Source organism: Cheilinus undulatus, linkage group 11 (assembly GCF_018320785.1).
Source record: "Cheilinus undulatus linkage group 11, ASM1832078v1, whole genome shotgun sequence".
Lineage (NCBI taxonomy): Eukaryota > Metazoa > Chordata > Actinopteri > Labriformes > Labridae > Cheilinus > Cheilinus undulatus.
In genome coordinates, this window is record NC_054875.1 from 8210301 (window position 1) to 8232468 (window position 22168).

General features: G+C 39.5%; 1 protein-coding gene across 1 annotated transcript; it reads right to left on the reverse strand.

Annotated features, from left to right (window-relative positions):
- Positions 1 to 1325: 1325 nt before the first annotated feature.
- Positions 1326 to 21497, reverse strand: vwa1 (von Willebrand factor A domain containing 1). Its single transcript, XM_041800099.1, has 6 exons — positions 21093 to 21497; positions 11159 to 11716; positions 6419 to 6751; positions 3653 to 3928; positions 3059 to 3334; positions 1326 to 2304 (listed from the first exon to the last, which is right to left on the reverse strand). Exons 1-6 carry the CDS (start codon positions 21187 to 21189, stop codon positions 2276 to 2278), a joined length of 1569 nt encoding a protein of 522 aa, XP_041656033.1. The 5' UTR covers positions 21190 to 21497; the 3' UTR covers positions 1326 to 2275.
- Positions 21498 to 22168: the final 671 nt, after the last annotated feature.

Sequence of the window (22168 nt, forward strand, 5' to 3'; positions counted from 1 at the left end):
AATATATTAGCTGCAGATATCGGCAGAAATGTTCAATACTTCGATTTTCAAGCTAATATCTATAGATAGCGATATCATGCTGATAATGCTGTGTATCCCTAACAGTCAGCCATTGGCCCAACCTTTCATTAATATGTCAGTATTCAAAACTCACTTGATCATATGTATGCCTGGTGTGAAAAAGACTAGATAAATCATGAATTAATTCAACGTTTATCTAAAAACAGTAACCACTCTGCTTTCAAACAAGTGCCTCACACTTGTTAACCAGTTGCAGTTGCTTTGATTCACCACCAGGGGTCAGCACTGACACATCGTTTTGCTCTCACATTCATTCAGGGGCAAAAATATGTTGAGATACAGTATTCCAGTCATTAATTGTGTTGTTTGAAGTTTGTTCAAACTCCAATTCAACTAAATTCCCTTTCAAAAAACCCTTTAATCTTAAATTCAGACAACTCCAGTACCTCTTTTCAAATACTGAAAAAAGTAAAGGGGATAGATGTGTTAGTTTAGGATGTTAATTCTCACTTGAATAATCAATGATGTGGCTTTTGCTATCCTTCAGTGCTTGGGTTTTAAATAACAAAGTTCATTTTTAATTGCAATCAGTCTCAGAATTTCTGTAGTTGATTGCAATTAATCACATCCTTCTATTGTAGTTGCATTTATTCCTCTATTTTGCATTGAAAACTCCTAATGTGTCATTTTTTGCTTTCTAAGGTCTCAAACTAGGGGTGAATAAGGAATCAGTGAAAAAGTAGATGGTTGATGTTGCAAGGTACAGATGACTTTTGACCTTTCCCCTGAGCTGTCTGATTTTTAAAGTGAATGCGACATTACAGAGCAGTTATTTTAGATCAGTGTGGCTGCAGGGAGATGAAGGTCTTACCAAAGTGTGTTGAAAGGGACAATAAGACATGAATTTGATAGCAATTTTTACAAAATATTGCATTTATTGATGACCTTAATCAACTGCATTTAATCTTGACAGCCCAAGAAATAACACATTATGATGTTTTTAAGTATTAATATTTTATGAAATGTGTGATACAAGGCACAGCCTTTAAAAAGTCTTTATTTTGCTGATGAAAAGTGAACTCTGGTCCTTTTAGTACAAGTCCTGCATTTGTTTCAGCATGTGTTGATGGCATAAAAAATATGTTTTTAGAAGAATTGAAATGTGCTGAATGGCATGGTATTCAAAAGACACCGATTTAAGAGAGAAAAGTCCAAACACAAGGGGTAGAGGTTCTCAGTTTCAACCCGACAAGAGGCTATTGCCCAAAATGTCCAACTAAAAAAAGCTAAATGAGTATAACCAAAATTATTAAAGGACTTTATTGCAAGCTAACATTAAGTTTCAACAGTGGAGAACAATCATAAAACCTTCCATCTTCTTTGGAAGAAAATAACAGTCAACAGTAAAGATCTTTCAGTAGAGGGCAGCAAAGACCGGCTTGACAAAGGTAACAGTCTTAAAATGTAAACAGTATGTCTGTAAATACAGTATGAATGCTATTAGTTCTTATACTCACATGATTACAGAGTAATAAATATAAATGACAGACTTATAAAGAGGCCTTCTCGCAATAAAACCCATCTGTAAAAGATGCAGCATCTCTGTCGTTTCAGGGCATGTCTTTTTGTAATTTTACAAAAGTTCAAAGTGATCCTTAAAAATCCTGTTATTAGGGATGTTAACGCTCTAATGTGGCGCTCCAGTGTCCACATGCAGGCATCAGGCATGTGCTAAAAATAAGTCTTTTAAGTACAAGTCATAACCATTCATTATAAATGTAAATCAGATGTTCTCTGAGTGTTAGCAGGAGTTGAAAAATGTACAGAGTTGGGCTTCAGGCCCACATATGGAGGAAAGCCTTTCTCCAAAAACAAGCCACATAAGATATTCAACATTCCCAGCATGCCCTGCTCTGTAACTGCAAAACAGACCCCAGAAATATGTGACGTTTGCATCTTTAACTGAAGCGATATACATTTACTGCAGGTGTTAACCAGATGTGATGCACAAACAGGAAAGTTAATAGTCCTCTGTGTTGCAGATTGTAGCAGTCAACATGTGGCCATATTGTCCCAGACCACGATTAAGTGTCTATGGCTTCCACATGAGTGCTCAGTGAGCCAAACCACACAGCCCTCCTGGAGGATGTCCACAGAGGGGAGAGGCAGGGAAAAGAATTATGGATGAAAGTCAGCGTTCTTCTCGCCAATCATCCCTCCATGTTTGGTAAGGTGCGCTCGTAGTCCAGGGGTGCTATGATCGGTAGCCGTATGCTAATGCATCTAAAAAGCAGAGGAAAAGGGAGAGAACGGCAGTTCAGGTATTCGGTTTCAAATATTTAGTTAATTTTCTCAAAAGTCAGAGTGACGTGAGGAGTTTTCTTGGCTGTTTGAACACAACCATGAGACAACACATGGAAATAATCAGCAGATATTCATTCAGTCTATCGTAAAAGAAGTGCCTGTTGAAGTGGAATTTGTCTTAATCCCAGCAGTATCTCAAAACATAGATGGCTTCAATGGCCTTGAAATATTGTATAATTGTAACTGATTGCTTTTGAGATGACTATCCCTTAGATCCTTGCCTTCATTCTGAATAGAAACTGAGGTTGTGGGTGTTGCTTCTGCAGAAAAACAAACGTTGTCTATAGTCTCAGTTTTGACATCTGCCTTGTCGTTTATGTTCTATTGTGAAAAAAAAAACGGGTTTATAAGATTTGTAAATCATTGCATGCTGTGTTTTATTTCCATTTTACACAGCGCCCCAACTTTTTTGAAAACGGGGTTGTATTTTGAAGTAGAGTTGTATAATGTACTTCACAATAGTGGGGGCATTAGCCTCCAGAGATTTCAGTGCTGAGCTATAGACAGGTTGGGCTGCTCTGCACAATTTAGAGAGTTTAAGTAGAAATGCACCAAAAACCACAATGCTGGCACATGCCACCTCTGAGATAACACCCATAGCATGATGCTCATATGGAGTAGTAAAAGCCTAGACCTTTCTGTCATGAAACTTTAAAACTCTACCACCTCTCACCTGAATGAAACTGTGCTGTACAACACAGCCCGTCTCCCCGCGCCGTCCGGTAAATGGGTGACACGCAGACCCTCGCTGAGGGGGGAAGGTGTGTGAGGCGTGTCGACAGAGAGTCAGGTGGCAAATAGAAGGAGGAACGCTGGCCAGGTATTGAGTTCTCCTGCCCCTCCCAGGTGAGCCAGTAGCCCCTCAGACCATCTGCACTGCCCTTCCACTCCACCTGCACCGAGTCACTCCCCACTGTAGTGAGCTGCAGGTCTGCCAGGGCGGGAGTCACTTTAAAAAAGAGACCACAGAGACAAAAAAAAGGAGGTCAGACAATTGACAGGATCACCTCATGGAAAGTTGTGAATAAAGGAGTAAAGAAAAGTATTTGGTAAGGGAAACAGCAATGTCTGAACAGGGCTTTTACAGTAGAAAATATGACCCCTCTAGCTGCTCAGGGAGCACTTAAAGTAGTCAAACCTGCACAAAATTGCAGGTAATTATCTGAAATTTAAGACCCTAAGAGGAATCGGCTGGGCAGGATTAGGGTAAGCATGCAGTAAAATGATCTTCCATCAAGTTTGACTGCATTTTCTTCCTGTAGCTCACCTTCCTGTGTACACACTTTGACAGACATCGCTTTCTCTTTGCCTGAAGCGTGCCGAGCAGTAACGGTGACCAGGTAAGTGGTATCAGGCTGAAGATCTCTGAGGAGCGTGGAGTTTTGTGTCCGTCCCACCGTGACAGCATTGAGCTTTCCCGTCGGCAGGGGTGAGTACTCAATGTAGTAGCTTGTGACCTTGTCGGGCTGAACGGGACCCCAACTGACCCGGACGCTGTTTGGACCAGAGTCAGAAATCGATATTGTAGCCGGGCTCAGGACCTCTGAAGTATGGGAGACCAGAAAAACACATAATCAGTATGAGATAATGTGAAAAAAACTGTTTCTGACCAGTTATAAGTGTCTTACTTATAAGGTTTTGGAAATTTATAATGTATTCTAACATTTAATTACAATAAAAGGAACAGTCCCATTTCTAAGTTCTACCTCAATAGTTGTCATAAGTCATAAGATTCAGATCTTATTTACAAAGAAGCTACTCACATATTTACACTTATTTTGGCCACCCTGCTGAATTACAAGGCATTCTGGGAGATTTTTAATGAAAGTGCACCTCTGGAAAATCTCCATTTGAAGCACCACCTAGCTTTAGCACTTTGCCCTACCCCTCCATTACACAAGAATGTGGACATCTTAATGATGTGCTTTAACTTTGTAATGCTCAAAGCTTGTAAAATCAAGCTAAAACTGATGGTTAACTTCCAATTTACACAGAATAAAACTTTAGTAAGGGTTTGACCTGTCACTGGAGAAAGCATCATGGCAAAACAAAAGAAATCAGTACAGACTTGAGAAAAATAGTTGTTGATGCTCACACAGCAGGAGAAGGATTTACAAAGTTATCACAGCATTTCCAAGTGCCAAGAACTGGACTGGGAAGGACTATCAAGAAATTCATAGAGAGCCACATAGTACAGACCGACCCTGGCAGAGGTAGGAAGAGAGAGATTCCAGAGAATCTGGAAAGAAAACTAGTAAGAGATGTGTCTAAAGACACCAGAACAACTGCAAAGACACTAGTGAATGACAGCCAAGTCAGGAACTGTAGTCCCAAAGAAGACAATCACTAGAGCCCTGCACAGGAATGGACTGAGAGGTTGCAGATGAAGAAATATTTCTGCATAAGAGATGCCTTCAAGCCAACTGAAGTATGCTATGGATAACATTGAGAAATATTCTGCATACCAGAAGTGTGTCCTTGGGTCAGACGATACCAAACTAGAGCTCTTTGGCCAAAGAGACACTGCTTATGTATGGAGAAAGAAGGAAACTGGGTCTGGGTCTTCACTTTGTGTTACAACACCACCAACATTAGGGGCTCCTGGTGAAGAACTACCTTCGGAAGACCAAAGTGAACGTTACTGACCAGCCTGCACAAAGCCCTGGCATGAATCCCATTGAAAATCTGTAGGGTGAACTGAGGACCATGCCAGAAGACCATCACATGTGGAGGAGCTTTAGAGAGAGACAGAACTGACTTTTACCAGGAGGGACTAATAATTGAGACCCTGGTAGTTTCTGTGAAGCAATTTTGTTTCTGTGTGCGAAGTAAAATAATGCAAGTACACTAAATACAACTAGAATGTTTGGAAAAGTTGTGTCAATAACTCTTTGCTCTGTTTAACAGCATTTGGGAAACACTTTAAAATGAAAATTTTCTTGGGGGGGTTAAAAATTTCATCTTCATCTGTATGTCTGCAGTACATGTTCAAGCCACATGGGTGAGCCACTGGAAGGTGGGACAGCTAAAGCCAAAGTCATGGGTGCTTGGCTACAAAAAAAGAAGCACATTGTTCCAGACCAGCCAGCTACTTAAGGCCTAAAAAGCCAAGCATGTGAAAAGGCAAAAATGCGATGGAGGTGTCGAGGTCCCTTCCAGACATGTAAAACAAAGAGTATCAGGCCAAGACCAAAGTAAGCCATCAGCTCAACCAACCAGCTGAAAACGACAGACGGCAGACTTGATAAGTAATAAGGCTTGAATAAGGAAGTTGTCAAACATACAGCCATGTGCACGAGTTTTAGGCATGCAGGGCACTAAGGATTCATCAGGGGGGCCAGAGTCAAGCTTCTTTTACTTGGGTCTTTTCACCGCCTGCTGTTTTTCGGGCCCTTGGGACAAACACAGCATGATCAGGGGCCCATGTCAACCCTACTACCTGACCGGACGGTACCCTTGGTCATGCCTACTGGCCACATCCACCCCTTACTTCGCCCTTAAGGTGTGGAATTCATTATTTTTTCAACACATTATTTTCTAATGTCCCTGGAAATATGCAAGGACATCCAGAGCAAGACATGGGTTTTTGTCAATCCTCCTTACCTCAGCCAACTTGCTACATCTACACCTCACTTCAGCCTAAAGTTTTGACCCAAATATGCCTAAAACTTCTGCATTGGCTTGTCTTATAAAATATAAAAGGGTGTAGAAATAGTATTGAAGTTGTCAAAAATATTGATTTTGATTGGGTCATGATGGCTTCTACCTCCAAAAAAATGGGCAACCAGAAAAAACTTTGGGAAACAATGGTCTATTGTAATGCCAGGAGAATAAAAAGAACTAATTAGTAATTTGGGTTAAAATGGGACTTGAAGTAAAACATAAAAGGTGATATTTCTTAGATAATGACAGTCCAGTGAATGCTTGCCTTGTTGCATTGAAGCCAACCAAATAAATGTGTTTACAGTAAGGAAGCATAATAAATTCTCAGTTGAGTCTCTTTTAACAAAGTGTGAGAGGGATGTAGACAAACCTGGCTTTGTTGTAAAAGTGACAGAGAGCGTGTTGAACGCTTGTTCATTGGACTCCGGTGTCAGTGTGGCAGTATAGGTGGTGTCAGGCTTCAGGCCTGTTAGCGTGGCTGTGCTCGAGTCTGCCGGCTGGGTTAATCTCTCGTACTGACTGCCACTGGTACTCGGACTGGTCCCAGTTCCACCTGTTCCACCGACTCCCGTTCCACCTGTGGGAAGCTGACCGAAGCGGATCTCGTAGAAGCCGTTCAAACCAGACAGAACGGGCCGCCACTGGAGTGTAGCGGTGTTGGTGGAGACGTCACGGACGGTGATTCGCTCAGCTCGGATGATCTCTGTTGGGAGTCAGAATAAAGATGAATGAAAACACTGTGAGCACATGAGTCTGTCAGAGTTATGATTCTGCAGAGACATGAAGAAATGATGGCGACAGAGACAAGACGGAGTGCTAAAAATGCCTTGGCTTCAGACAGCCACCCACGTAGACAGCCAGACTTAGCTTTCTGGATGCATTCATAACTGCTGCAACAAGACAACTTGAAATAGCTAACCTAGAGAGGCCCTGCAACATGAAAACAATTACCAAAGAGGCATGATATTTTTGATAGGATACATTTGGCAAAGACTGATGCATTACTTCTTGTTGTACGACAGCTTTTTTTAAACAGTACATCATGCATTAAAGCTGCAGTATTACTGTATAACTGCTGAGGTGTCCTGAGTGAGTGTTATAAGAGTTATCTAATCTGGCATGAGAAATAGGTGACCTCTCAGTCTATATATAAATATAAATATATATGTATCATATCTGGCATAGTGTTGGATGATGCAGAAAGGGAACTGAATCATTAATCCATTAATAGATAGCCATATCTCATTACAGGGACTCTCACACATACTCATAGACAGTGTCAGTGTCGCAGTTTCCAATTCAGTCTCACTGTCTTCAGGAGTATGCTTGGAATTAGGGAGAAGCACAGAGACATGTTACACATCTAAGTCCCTGGAAGGCCACTGGAACGAGGCTGTTTCTGCAGATAAACCTTCTGGGTTAGGCAGCTTTTTGTACTAGTTTTATTTCAAAGGGTTACACGTCCTAAATCACAAAAATGTATCTGCCGTGCAGAAGAAGCATTGCATTTCCATCACACCAAGGTCACAGCACAGAGAAACAGAGAGGCTCTTTGGTGATAATGTACACAATAGTGCATTCAGTGCTGTACCATGTCTGTAAGATATATTTGGGCTTTCATTGCATATCTTTGCACTCATATAGAACAGGAAGCCAGACCAGAAGAATAGAAAATGATGCTGTATGCATTGAATGTATGTACATTGCAGGAAAAACTAAGAATTTGCAACTCAATAATGCACTGAAAGACAAATAAGTGCTGTTTTTAGGGATGCCTTCAGTTTGATTATACAGAAAAAAGAGAAAATTCTGGAAGTAGCGGTAAGCTAGTCAGATTTGAAAGTTATACAGTAATACTTTAACCTTGCAAAGCAGATGGATTCGCTCGTTTCCGTGTTTTTCACTGGCGAATCCATCTTGCAAAGCTCCCGTCTGAACCGTTTGAGGCCCGGTTAGAAAAGCGGCAGGACCAATCAGAGGCAGTACTTTTGGGCGCGGCGGAGTTGTGACGTCAGCAAGCAGTGACAAGAGGCCAGTGCAGTTATGGCGGAGGAGATTAGCATGGATGCTGCTATAGTGTCAGTTTCATCAGAACTTGATGACATTTCTTCATTAAAAGAAGAACAAAGAACAGCGGTGAGTTGTTTTGTTTTCAAAAACGACAAAAGCCATGTACTGACATGTCTACAGTTGCCATGGTTTGGGTTATGCAGCTTTCTATGGAGTTTACTCCTCAGTAATGGCGCACTTCGATAACAGCTGCATGACGTGTTTTATTGCTCTGATTGGCCTGTAAAGATGTGACAGACAGAACGTTCGTCCAATCACCCTGCAAGTCTTTTTCAAAGGCTCTGCCCTTTCCCAAACACTGTCTATGGAAGGTTTTCCAGATGGATGTGTGAAACAAATTCATCTGGTGTGTCAGATTAGCAATATTTGCTTTTGTTAATATTGTGTTGGATGTGGAATAACCTAGAATTCAGTGTTATTTTTAAGGCATTTTTAATTTTAGTCAGTCTTAGTCTTTAGATTAAATGCCTTTTACTTTCATTCACATTTTAGTCATTTTTTCCCTTTATAGTTATAGTCTAGTTGATGAAAACTCAAAAACAATTTATTTTGGTTTTAGTCTATAAAAAGTCCTCACATTTTAGTCTTTACTTTTAAATCTGGTGCCTAAATCTGGTACCAAATCATGGTAGTGTGTTCTCTGCACCCTGCCAAACCTGGGGTTCTTGCTTTCTACTGCTAAGATGCAGAATAGCTATAGATGCATTGTACTTTGACAGATCTACCCACAGAGGAGAAATATCATGGATTTTCAATGGCAGATGAAAATTAAATTACATTTTAGCCTAGTTTTAGTCATCTTGACAAAAAAAACTAAACTTACTTTTAGTCAGTTTTAGCCATCAAAGATCTATTTTTGGCTAGTCTTAGTCTAGTCTTTTTCATGGCAAAAAGGCTGTCCAGGAACATTTTTAGTCATAGCTTTAGTCTATGAAATTAACAGAAGAAATACCGTAGCAGGGGTCATCACCTACATTTTTACAAGGGACAGCTTTTTCCTAAATGGGCACTCTGGGGGCCAAACTTTTAAATAACCCAAAGAAGTTCTTTAAATGGTTTTATTATTATTATGTTATATATATTTTTTACATATTTTTATTTTCTTTTGAATGCATGCAATTTTTAGGCTCTAACAATGAGATCAGTGGCTATATCACAACCAGCCAAAAGGGGGTGATTGAGATATCTGAGCTGAATAAGTCTGTGGTTTGATGCTAATATGCTGTGTAGTGATATGTGAAAAACCCAAGCAGGAAAACTGCATTCCCAGAACACCTGAAGCTGAAAGTTTCCATTGACAACAGGATTTTTTTAAAAATCAAGAATGGACTGAAACATTTGTGTTTAACTTGCATTATATTTGCAGACAATGACTGACAGGTGGATTTCTGAAAAATGGATGAAACATAAAGTAATTCCTGATCAAACTGTTTCTATCTCAATTATTTTGGGAGTGGTTTTAATAACTGTAGGGCAGGGGTGTCAAACTCAATCACAGCAGGGGCCGGATTCTGAACTTGGGTCTGACCTGAGGGCCTAACAGGGTCGATATTTAATCATTAAATGTCAACCTTATTTTCCCCAGAAATGAATTATGGGGTAAAAAAGCTGGCACTGATGATAAATGATTTTGTGATCAAAAGGTGAACATGTTAAAAACTCAAAATCTGAGATTAAAAGTCAAACTTTGAAGTTTAAAAGGTAAAAACATGACATTTAAAGTTAAAATAATGTTTTTAAAGGTTAAATATCAGATAGAATGTTGAAACCATGAATTTTAAAAGTCAAAAACTGAGATAAAATTCAAAATCATAATTTTTAACAGTCAAAATATGAGGTAAACATTGAAATCACGAGTTAAAAACTTCAAAATATGAAATAAAATTAAAAATCATGCATTTTTCAGGTAAAAAATGAGATCAAAGTTAAAGTTAGGAGTTGAAAAAGGTCAATGCGTGAGATGAAAGTCAAAATCATGGTTTTAAAAGGTCAATAAACTGAGATAAGATTAAAAATCATGCATTTTAAGGTAAAAAAAGAGATAAAAGTTAAAGTTAGAAGTTGAAAAAGGTAAAAACATGAGATAAAATTCAAAATCATGACTTTAGAAAGTCTCAATAGGATTTAAAATTTAAAATTATTAATCTAAAAGATAAAAATAAGAGATAAAAAGTTAAAGTTATGAGATGTAAAGGTTAAAATATGAAATAAAAAATCATAATCATAATTTTTAGTCATAACTGAGATGCAAAATTAAAAATATAAAGAAAACACTAATTTCTTCCGCATGTTCCTGACTTTTTATCAAATTATTTTTACTGTTTCCTTTTTCTAATTTTTATGACTCAACAAGAATATGATAAATCGTCAAGGTTAAGTTTACATTTTTATACTGGAGGAAATCTGCAGACCTTGTACTGGTGGGCCAGTTCTAATAAAAATATCATATGATCTGGTGGGCCGGGTATAACTAGCTGGCTGGATTTGGCCCCTGGGCCTTGAGTTTGAACCCCGTGATGCAGGGAGTTTTGGAAAACAAACAGTACCAGAATTACCACAACATATTTTTTCCTCTCGACGTTTTGGATTTGATGTTCTGGGGGCTGTATCAGAAGATATGGGGGGCCTGATTTGGCACCCAGACCACCAGTTGATAATCACTGCACTGTAGCATAATGCCATTTTAATTATTTGGTAGGGGACTAATTTTACAGCAAGTCCAGAGTTTGACATTATTGTACACCTTTCTGAGTCCAGGAACAAAAGCAACAAATTGTTGGCCATTTTGGAACAGCTTTTCAAAATAAAAATAGGGAGTCAATAAATTATAGACTGAAATGTGGTAAACTTGAAATGAATTTTGTGATATATTGGAAAAGAAATGATAATATGCTCTCACGCTTACAATAAAATATATAATAAAAGTAAGAAAAAATATTTATAAATACGAGTCCATTACAAAAAAAATAAGTGATAATGGTTTTGGCCTGCTAAAGTTCCCCTACACTTATTCTAACTCTCTTTTTGTTCCCTCACTCACCAATGATGGCGTTCCTCAGGTCCTCTGTGATGATATTCATATCATCAATGTCCACAAAGTACAGATGCTCCTCCAGAGGCGGGGTCGCCACTTCGCTCAACACCAGATAGTTCCCATGCCCGGTGGAGACCACCAACACGGCCACACCCTCCTCTTTCAGCTCTTCCATTGGTCCAATCACATCCCCTGGTTTCACTCCATCGGTTAACCACACCAGCACCCTTGGCAGCCCCACCTGGGCTCCGTTTGCGGCTCCGGGTCTCAGCACCCACTCCTTCGCCATCTTCAGGGCCTCCACTGTGTTGGTGTCCCCCCTCAGAGGTTTGGTGTTCTTCAGAGCCCCCTGGAGGCCACTCTGGGTGGTATGGGCGTCGAAGCCAAACTCAAGGCGTGGATTGGTGCCCACCTGCAGGAGTCCCACCCTCACCTGGTCCTCCCCCAGAGAGAAAGGGAGGAGAAGCTCTGACAGGAAGGCGAGCATGCGGGAGTGCTCGTAAGAGGAGACACTGCCAGAAGAGTCCAGGAGGAAAAGGACGTCACCCTCACAGCAGTTCAGCACTGTGGAGAAAAAAAAAACAGAGACACACTCATTTACTCACTATCTCCTCGGCCTTGAGGTCAGGTTTACAAATCACAGTGCCCTAATCCTCTTTGAGCTCCAACAGTCTGATAAAGTTTGACATCTCTGTGCAGTTTTCCCTTGATTTGAGTCTGAGTGTGAGCTTTCAGTGTCTTCCTCTCTGCTGCATCTGTTGGTGCTCTTACTCTGCAGGTCACACCTCCCCATTCACTCCACATTAACACACTGATGGCAGAGGTTGCTGTGGAGAATTGGCAATCAACAAAAGGCTGATCCCATTCATTAATATCCATACCTGTTAACATGTCTCTAACACAGTGGTGGAAGCAAAGTTGGGTTAAGCTTCTTCCTGACTGAATGGAGGTTATAATATTGATTGATTTATTGTTTGAATTTGTTGAAAAATTTAACAATAAATATTGATTGATTTATTGTTAAATTTGTTGAAAAATTCACAAGATGAGGAGCTTAATGATAATCGCATAACAAATCGTAATCGCAATATCGCGCTATCCTGACTAACAGCTTCTTTTGAAATGGCTGCATGACACTGAATCATTCCTAGAGCCAGAGTAAGAATTCAAAACATTTTCAATCACCTTTTGTCCATAAAACCAACCAATTTGTCCCTGAGGTGACTTTTTGCCTAATGAAGAAAACTCTTGTCCAAGGCTCTTCAGACATGTCTGCAAAGTTAAACTGATACAACACAAAAGATATGCGCTGTCTACTGACTTGAGTGCACGCTCATTCCCATCCAGGTCCTACTCATGTCAGGCGCTCTAGCTACGCCTCTGTGTTTTACTCTTTGGTAGCAGCACACTGCTCTCTTTTTAAGTCTCTAAAGCGGTAGCTGTTACCTGAGATATAATAAATCATATTGATAGGTATGGTGCTGTTGTGCAGAAGAAATAAAGGCTGATTAAGAAACCTTTCAACACCAGAATATTTGATGTCTAACATGAGCACCTTCCCACACTTAGCCTTATTTGAACCACAAAATTGCACAGCTTTATCATTCTATCAACATGAAAGTAGCAGCGATAAAGTAGCTCGTAATTAATGCTCTGATAAGAAGAAAGAAAAACAAACTGATCTACAAACAGATGCTGATGGTGAGATAACAACTGAAGGCAACGATGGATAAAGACCTTTGAACACTGGGCCCAAGAGGTGGATTTTTTTTTTTTTTACCCCCAAACGTTCCGTATTTCGTAACAGAAGCAAAGTTAATGACAGGAGAAAGGGAGGGAAAACAGTAGCTGCTGGGCATAACGAGAAGAGTGGAGAGAGGAGGTGGGCCGGGGGAAATAAAAGGCGTTAAAAGGAGAGAGAAACACAGGCGGGGGGGTTTGTTGGCAGTTCCAAGTGAGAGACGGGGAGGAATGCTGGATGGCCTTATACAGAGCAGGCAGAGAGTGGGAAAGAGAGAAGAAGCAGCAGTACAGACGGGATCTAAAAGCTGTATTTAGATGCAAATCTTCAGACTGAGCAGTCATGGCACAAAAAAACCTCCTGTTAAAACCTGAGAGCCAGAGTTTAGGAGGAAGGAAAATAAACCTGGGAGGGACAGAGATAGCCTGAAATGAAGATTAGATTGCCTCCTGATAACTCGGATTTAATACAACTGAATGTAGAGGCACTGAGGCAAAGTCTTCACACCATTTCAATCTTGTAGGATGCTATTTTTGAATATTTAAAGTGTTGACAAGAATTGAGGTGTCAAAGAAAGCAGCTTAGCATGGATACTTGGGTCGCCACAAAACCAGATTTACAACCTTCAATGCAATTCTGGTAAAAATCAAAACCTTTTGGTATATGTTTTGACATCACAACAAAAAATACACGCCCTGAGCACCAAAAATTTGATAATTTATTGTTTTTTTTTTGCAGGCAAACGTCTACACACTGTCTAAATTGAACTAGAACATTGTATTCATGCAATTTAGACAGTGTACCCCCTTCAGCTCATGTCATGCCTTTTTACACCGTCAGAGTGTATCCAGTGCATTCAGTTCTGGTTCTGTTTTGGAGTCTCAGAATGTCGGTGCTTTCCAGCGAACCAGCCCGTGTTCACACCAGTCTAAGCAGAACCAAAGTGGGAGGACATGATAAACATATATCACCACATCCTGCTCCACTTTTGCCCAAGTCTTTCATGCTGTCCTGGTATCCCTTCTTCAGGTTCTTGAGTTTATTAATTGTTTGGTCTGGTTTTCAGGTGAACCTAGCCTTCGCCATCTCTTCCGCAAGGATGGTATATAACTTGCTCTTTCTCGTACTACTCTCCAGTTTCATCAGGAATTCTGTCAATGCCCAAACATTTCGTCTCCCCAGCAGACCACTTTTTCTCCTGTTTTGCTCGTCTTCACAACCTAGAATGTGATACGCCCCCTGATGATGTCACGGTTCCCAAAAAAGAACCAACTATTTTTGGTTCCAGCCAAGAACCAACTCTTCAGGTTCAGAACCAATTTTTTTCCCCTGTTTGAACGCACCGGTCGGTTCAAATTTAGGTTCAGGAACCAGAACCGGCACAGAGCCCTGCCAGTCTGAAAGGCCTATGAGTGCAGTTGCCATGTCCACAGTCAAAGTGCATTTGTAAACAGGTGGTGCAAAGACATACACATAGGGCCAGATCCACAAAGAATGGATTGCTCCTGCTAATAGCGCTGTTATTTGTGCAGAATTAGCTCACGCAATCTGCCCTGTTTTAGCGCCTTATCCTCAAAAGAATTTGCTCTAATCATATGCAGGTGCTAACACGGCCACACAGTTTGGCAGCTGAGCGCTATTTGCGCCTCTGATTGCAATAAGCCGCATGGCATCTAGTAGCGCAAGGATCATGCGGCCTGTCAACCGGTATCTGCAGATGATTTCATTGTGGCTTAGATCAAAAAGTGATACTCTCCTCCGATAAATCCTTTCTTGTGCGCGCCTGCCATGTCGCCTGCCACGGTGCCTTCGCCTGGCTACAATCACTGCTGCCATGATTACCCCATTGTCCTGGCATGACAGCTCCACAGTTACCACCAATTGAGAGCAATTTGCAATTATTTTGAGCGAGAGAGAGAATGAGAGAGGGAGAAAGAGATATTGCGCGGATTTAATACACGGGTCTCACTGGCGGTAAATAGCACCACTTTACTGCCTGTGGCAATTAGCGCTGATCTTTGAGGATTAGGTGGTATTTGCAATGAGGCCCATTTGCATAGGAAGGGGGCAAATTTGTGCTGAATTTATGAATATTCCCTAATTTACATGCATGCAAATTGGACCGGCGCAGCAAGGAGTGGCAGTGCAGTTTGGGTTCAGTTTGCGTGCATTTCACCCTTTGCGTATGCTTTGAGGATTGCAAGCTATTTTTTTCTGTCATTTGCACAGGTTTAGCGGTCACAAAAGCAGTGCAATCCTTTTGAGGATCTGGCCCATAGAGAGTTCAAAGAACCATGGCGAGATGTTACAACTGCTCAATTATAGCAAAAATCAAAATCAGTGTTATTTTGATTGATATTGAGATCATAATTAATAAGCACAATAAGCATGAATTGTCTGATTTTATATCTGCATATGCTTCCAATGTCTAGTTTTTATGCCTGTATTCCTGTGAAAACTTTGTGTATATTTGTCCTAGTGTATCTTTGTGTAGAAGCACAGTAAAAAAATCAGTAGAAATACAACTTTTTGGTTATGATAATGATACAGCATGATGCATTGCAATCCCTTATGAGTAATAACTGCAGGGATGCAGGCACTGCTTTCAGGTAGTTTTTTTCTGTCTGGCTTTTTGCATGGTCATCCTTTTTTTCCTCATCTTGAATTTATACATCACTATTATATAATCAAGCAGACATTAGAGCTTAATCTGCAAAAATAATCTAATTTCGATATTTTTTCCCCAATATTGTGATCACAATTTAATATGCGATTCTTATTAGGTTCCTCAACTTATGCATTTTTAAACAAATTCAAGCATTAAGTCATTCTATATCATAACCTACAACAGTCAGGAACACTCTTACATTTAACCATTTTATTTCAAAATGGACATAGTATATTCTAACTTGGCGGAGAAGGCTCTGCTCTAAAGATGATTCCTGGGTAGTGAAGCAGCATGCTTTGACTTTTCAGGGAGTGCATGGATAGAAACCCCCATATGAATAGATACATAAATGACAAAGAAATTATTTCCAAAGCAATTTATCCACAGTAGTATGAATCTGAATATGGGGGTGCAACAAGCTTTAAGCTATAAAGGAGGCAGCTTGGGTGGGGGAGGTGAAGCTGGCTATAATCTGACTGCAGCTGGGGGTGTGAACTAATGCCAAGCTTCACCGATATTAGATAGAATGAACTAGTTATTTCTGCTCATATTGCAAATGATACCGATTGCTTTATTGAAGGAGATTATCATTTTTATGTCACTCATTCTGACTAAAACAAACATCCATAAAACACAAAAAGGATTCTTGTGAACCATTAAAAAAAACTGACCCTTGAATTATTGCATAATGTGCATAACATCTCTGTTGCTGCAAAAAATGAATGTATTAAACTGCTATTTTGACAAATTTCAAGTTAAAGTAACATTGCAACTTCTGTGATTTGTGAATTCTAGTTTGCAATGAATTGCCCAGCCTTAGCAGACATCCTCCTTTATCTCTTAGCCTTGGCCATTAAATCAAACAGCAGATTTGGAGTCTTTTTAGTCAGGCATGGTGAGATAACTAATGATGTCAAGCAATAAACACTTCTTACAAGAGAACTGTAACCAACTACCAAAGTTGTATAATGCTGAAAGCCACTGATGTGCTTTGTTGAAATGGGATAGATACTATTCTCCTGCTGATAGTTGCTAAATTGCAAGATCAGCTTAAAAACTACAGTTTAAAAGTGGAAAAGCAACAAATTACTGTTTTAAATGATCAGATTTTATTCTTTAAATCTGTGGAATCAACTGATATGTTAGTATTTTAAACGTTGACAGACTTGTTGCGCCCATACATGCATCAAACACGTGCACACACATGTAGACATGCACTCTCCATCAGTCTTAGGAATTCCTTTCATGTGTTTTGTTATTTGAACTTTGGAGCAAAGGGGCCGCTCCATATCAAAGCCCCCTTACCTCTACCTTTGTGCAGGTAAATCCTTATCTAAAAACCATATGTTGACGTCTGGAGATAGCCTCTTCAGTGTTTATCTAGAGAGAAAACGTGTTTAAATGCAGTCTGGCGTTATCCTACGCTCAATAAATGTGATTTATCAGGTGGACTATTAGCACTGCGGTGATGTTATGGTGGAAAAATGAAGCGTAAAAAGCCTCAGTAAAACACTACAGGAGCAGAGGTCTCCAAACCTGCCAAACACATGGACGCTTTTCACTGACACATGCAACATGGAGTCTGAACTATGTGTGCAAAAATGTAGCATGCAAATAAGGACCATAAAAAAACTATTTTAAGCATGTGATGGGCTGTTAAACATCAGAGAAATCTGGAATCGAAGCATTATATTTCCAGAACGGCTTAAAAAATCTGCTAACATTTAGGATTTCAGTATAAAGCAAACAGGCTCTGTGAAGTTTCTCTAAATCTACTAAAAACCTTTCAAATATACTTACATAACTCATAATGACTATAAATCCAGCAGCACATCACTTATGTTTCTATAAAGGTGTGTTATGCGTGTGGTATGTTCTCTATCATCCTGGGTTGACATGTAATATGTGTAATATGACATCATGTGCACTTAAAAAAAGCCCAATTACTGTAAGCTATGTTGGTTCAGTCTCTCAGGTCCCTATTAATGGAAACAGCAAAATTACAGCTTGTCACTCACTCCTATGTTAACACCGTAATAAAGATCTGCTCGCACTAACAGACCCGTCTGTGTCACCACCACCAAGTTTAGCCTGTCTGACACTTCAATGGTCATGAGCTTCCCTTCAGGGCACGATGGCACAACTTCAAAAACAACATATTACAAATAAAGGCTTGTTTTGAGTTTGAAAAACAGAAGATAGAGCCACTGAGGACAGTGGTGCTGTTTGTCATCAGTTTGTCAGTGATTTAGAGAAAGTAGAGTCTGATCATGGTTGATAAATCGTCCAGTAAGACTTGAAATGCTTTAAGTAATTTAAAAAGGTGCCTTAATTTGCATGATCTTTCCAGCAGTTCACACCCATACATATGCCAGCCCACAAATTTGGCTGGACCCCTGACAAACCAAGTGAAAGGGCCCTCCACAGTTGTTACTAATTTATGATACTAATGAGTATTGGATCCGTAGCATTGATGCCAGCTATCCTGGCTGACAGATACTTCATTTGGAACTGAAAGTGTCAAGCTATGATTGGATCTGATATTGAAGATATCTATTTTTGCCACTTTTTAACCTCTTTTAACCACCTTTTCAGCCAATCTTTGCTACTTTTATCAGCCCCTTTTCAAAAATTTTGTGCACTTTCTACGTGGCTTGCCCTTTATTTCAAATTTTTGCCACTTTTTAACCTGTTTTCACCACTTTTTCTACCATTTTTGTCAATTTAAACCCGTATTGCCTGTTGACCCTTTTTCAACTTCTAACCAGTTTTTGCCCTTTTAATCCTAATTCACCTATTTTGTCCTAATTAAGCCATTTTGCCATTGTTAACCACTTTTCAACACTTTATATGCACATTTTTACCAACTTTAACTGCATTTCAATCTTTCTTACACTTACTTTAGCCACTTGTAACCCCTTTTCACCTTTCCAACTCCCAATGAGGTCCCGACCCCAACGTTGAGAACCACTGCTCTATAGGTCTATATGACCTGAATCTCAGTCTGACCATTCATATAGTAACTTTCAAGCATGAGAACAGGTGTCTTTTAGATGAGTAGAATAACCTCATGTTTCCGTAACAGCTTTTCAAGATGTATTTTCTATTGCAAAGATAAATGACTGCCTAATATTCAAATGAAAGCACAAAGACATTTCTGGATGAAAACCCTGTTGCCACATGCAGAGGAAAGTTCAGCAAATAGAGGAGAGGTTTTCTTTATTCACAGCGGATACTAAAGCTTGGTTTATACTTCACTATACTTGCTGGGGCAGTGAGCGGACAGTGAGGTCCACCAAAGACCTTAGAACTTAGGGGGTCCAAGTCTCTTTCTGATCTGAGGTTGACAAAATTAGATATGCATTTACTAAATCATCCATTTTCACAGGGGGGGTGGAGCCTATCCCAGCTGTCACTGGGTGAGAGGCAGGCAAGGTTTTTTATCAATGAAAATGAAAATTGCTCATTTTTGACAGCACTGTATCACTCTTCCAGGTGGATCTTGGTGGGTCTCAGCTTTTCTTCTTTCTTTTCTGCAGAACTTCCCAAACTTTTTAGCCTGTGACCCCCCAAAATGACAGCACCAGAAACCTGGGACCCCATACCACCCCTGGAGGTGGTAAAAATATACTGTTTTTTCAAAAGCATAATGTACAAAATTATATTTTAGGGAGTTTCTGTGCACATTTCTGAAATTTAAGCACAGATCTTACTTTATAACTGTGGTTTTATTTTTAATTATATTCCAAGGATGTTTTTGCAATAATGGATAAAACACACAATCTTAAATTGAAAAATTAACATAATATAAGGCACTAGTTCCCAGCTCAGGCATGCAGCAAAGGGACAGCTTTTTCTGCGCTGAGTAGAGCTGAACAGTTTGCAAACATAATTTAACTGCAATTTTTTACCGAAATATTGCGAATGCAATTTAATATGCCATTATTCTTAGGTTAATCTTATGTATTTTTCAAAAAATTCAAGCAATAAATAATTCCATAAGAAGGACCATGTGTATTGAAAACAATGAAATTATTTCCAAAGCAATTAATCCAGAGTAGCATGAATCTGAATATGGGGGTGCAACAAGCTTTAAGCTATAAAGGAGGCAGCTGGGGTGGGGGGTATGACTTTCGTGAAGTATCGCTAGGTTTCATCAGTTTTAGATAGAATGAGCTAATTATTTTTGCTCGTATTGCAAATGTGATGTCATTTCCTTTGTTTAAGGGCATTATCATTTTTATGTCAATCATTTTGATTAAGAAAAACATACATAAAACACAAAAGAAGTATTTCTGTAAACCATTATAAAAAAATTGACACTTGAATGTTTGTATAATGTGCATAAAATCTGTGCCACTGCAAAAAAATGATTTATTAAACTGTTATTTTGACACATTTCAAGTGTGATTTGAAAATTGCAACAGGCCATATTGCGATTTAATGTAATTTGCGATTAATTGCTCAGCCCTGAGTGCTGAGGTTCACTTATAATCTATTACTATATTATATTAGACAATGGACATATTTAACTGACAGGTCTATAAACAAACATATAGTTGGATAATGTAAAAATGTTAATGTTTACTCATTCTAAATAGCAAATGACTTAGTCAGCCACACTTACAATAAAAATAAGAATTAAAATAAAAATAAAAAAACAGTTAAAGCTGCTTATGATTTTTCTCTAAATTAGAAGATATACGTTTTTCTAAGAATCCCACATCAGTCATCGTCTAATCAGGAGAAGACTTCAAGATTTTATCATATCTTACTATCCTTAAGGTTCCTTGAGGTTTTTCATTATGCATGGAACTTGTTCTAATATTTTCCTAATTACTTTTGGAATAAGAACACTGCAGTTTACATCTGTTGTGCTTTTATCTTTCTGTGTTGGGTTATTTAGCTACCTGACCAGTGACCTATCTTGTAATGCAGTAGCACTGTTGGCTGTTTTTTCTTTGCCCTTGAAACCACTGGGATGAGATTTCATCACTTGAGAATAATGTGGTAATTCCAGCCCTTCTTTTACTGTTACACCTGAAGTTTTCCACAGCTTGTCAGGGTGGTCCCTGTCTGGTAATGCCCCAGTTCTGAGGAGCCACTGCCCCAGGCTGGGGGATTTCATCAACTCTCACATCAATACCTGGAGTCATGCCATTACTCTGAGAGCACTGGTGTAAAATCAACCCCACCCTGATCCACCCTGAAGACAGACAGACAGGCAGTCTCTCCCCTCCTGTTGCAGCATTAGATTATAAGAGGAAAGAGTCACTGCATCTGATACTAAACTTAAAGTTAGATTACTTTCATGAGTGCAAATCTGTGTTAAATCTAAAATATTTTTTCATGCAGAACTTTCTACAACAAGGACATTTCAGTGAATATTTCCCCCCAAAATAAGTCATATAAGTCTCATGTTCAAGTTTTTTGGTCTTAATGCTCTCCAAAAGAGATAAATCTTTGGCACGTGTCTCCACATCTTCTAAACTGTAATCCACTGTATGAGTGGTGTCCATCTGAGTGCTTACCTCCTTCAGGTGCGGGGTTTTGTGTCATAGACTGCCGCAGGAGCAAACACAACAGCATCCATAACACGGACATGTGGCTCTTCATCTCCATCTTCATGCTTTTTGAGTTATGAATTCAACAGAAGCAAAATACAGCGCCAATGCTAGAGGTTCTCAGGTCAACCATAAATCCAGCACAGCCCGGAGGAGCGCGCTCCCTGCTAGTAAATCATTCTCAGAGGAAGAGAATGATTCAGTCACATCCAGTCCGCCTCTTTTATTTCACTTCTCCTCTTTCTTCTCCGCTGAACATGGTCAACCAGCCGATAAATGGAGACGAGGGAGGTTAAAGTTAAAACTTCAATCCGCGAGCGCAGCGGCTGCGTGCTCCCCCTCAGTGTAAATGCACCTCGCTCGAGCTCAGAGGATTTCAAGCGCGCGAAGTCTGAAGACGCAGAACTTCCGGGAAAGAAACATTCAAAGTAAAACTCCTCAATGTAGACTTTTCAACAGAGTTTTTAGTTTGTTTTTTAAGACTTACCAAAACCAGTCTATAGCTAAGTTTAAACCCTTCGTCGTAATTGGTAGACGTTATAAAATTTAAGCAGAGGTGGAAAAGGTTATTGTAGTCCAGGAAAAGTACTATTACTCTGTTTAAAATTAAAAGTAGAGGAAAAATACTGGTTTAAAAAAACTATTCAAATAAAAGTAACATTTATCTGATTTCAAGTTTACTTAAAGCAGGGGTGTAGCTAGGGTTTTTCGGCCCCCAGAAAGAATATTACACAGCCCCCCCTTAACTGACTAGCCAAGCAACATATGTTGTATCAATTTTTCCAAATATATATGCATGTTAATGTATTTTTGTATTTTTGATATCGCTCATAATTTCCCCAATATTTTTACTCGGGTTAAATTAAATTTACTTGAATTGTTTTGCAGCGCTGGGCTATACCATTTGGACATTTTTAAGGGTGTTTTTGACCCCCCCCCCCCCCCCCCCCCTGTTTATTTTAGTCTATTTGATACAAATTTCAGTCTGTTAACCTTTTTATTTTGTTGCTTTTGATTAATGATAGTAGTTACTAAGAAAAACA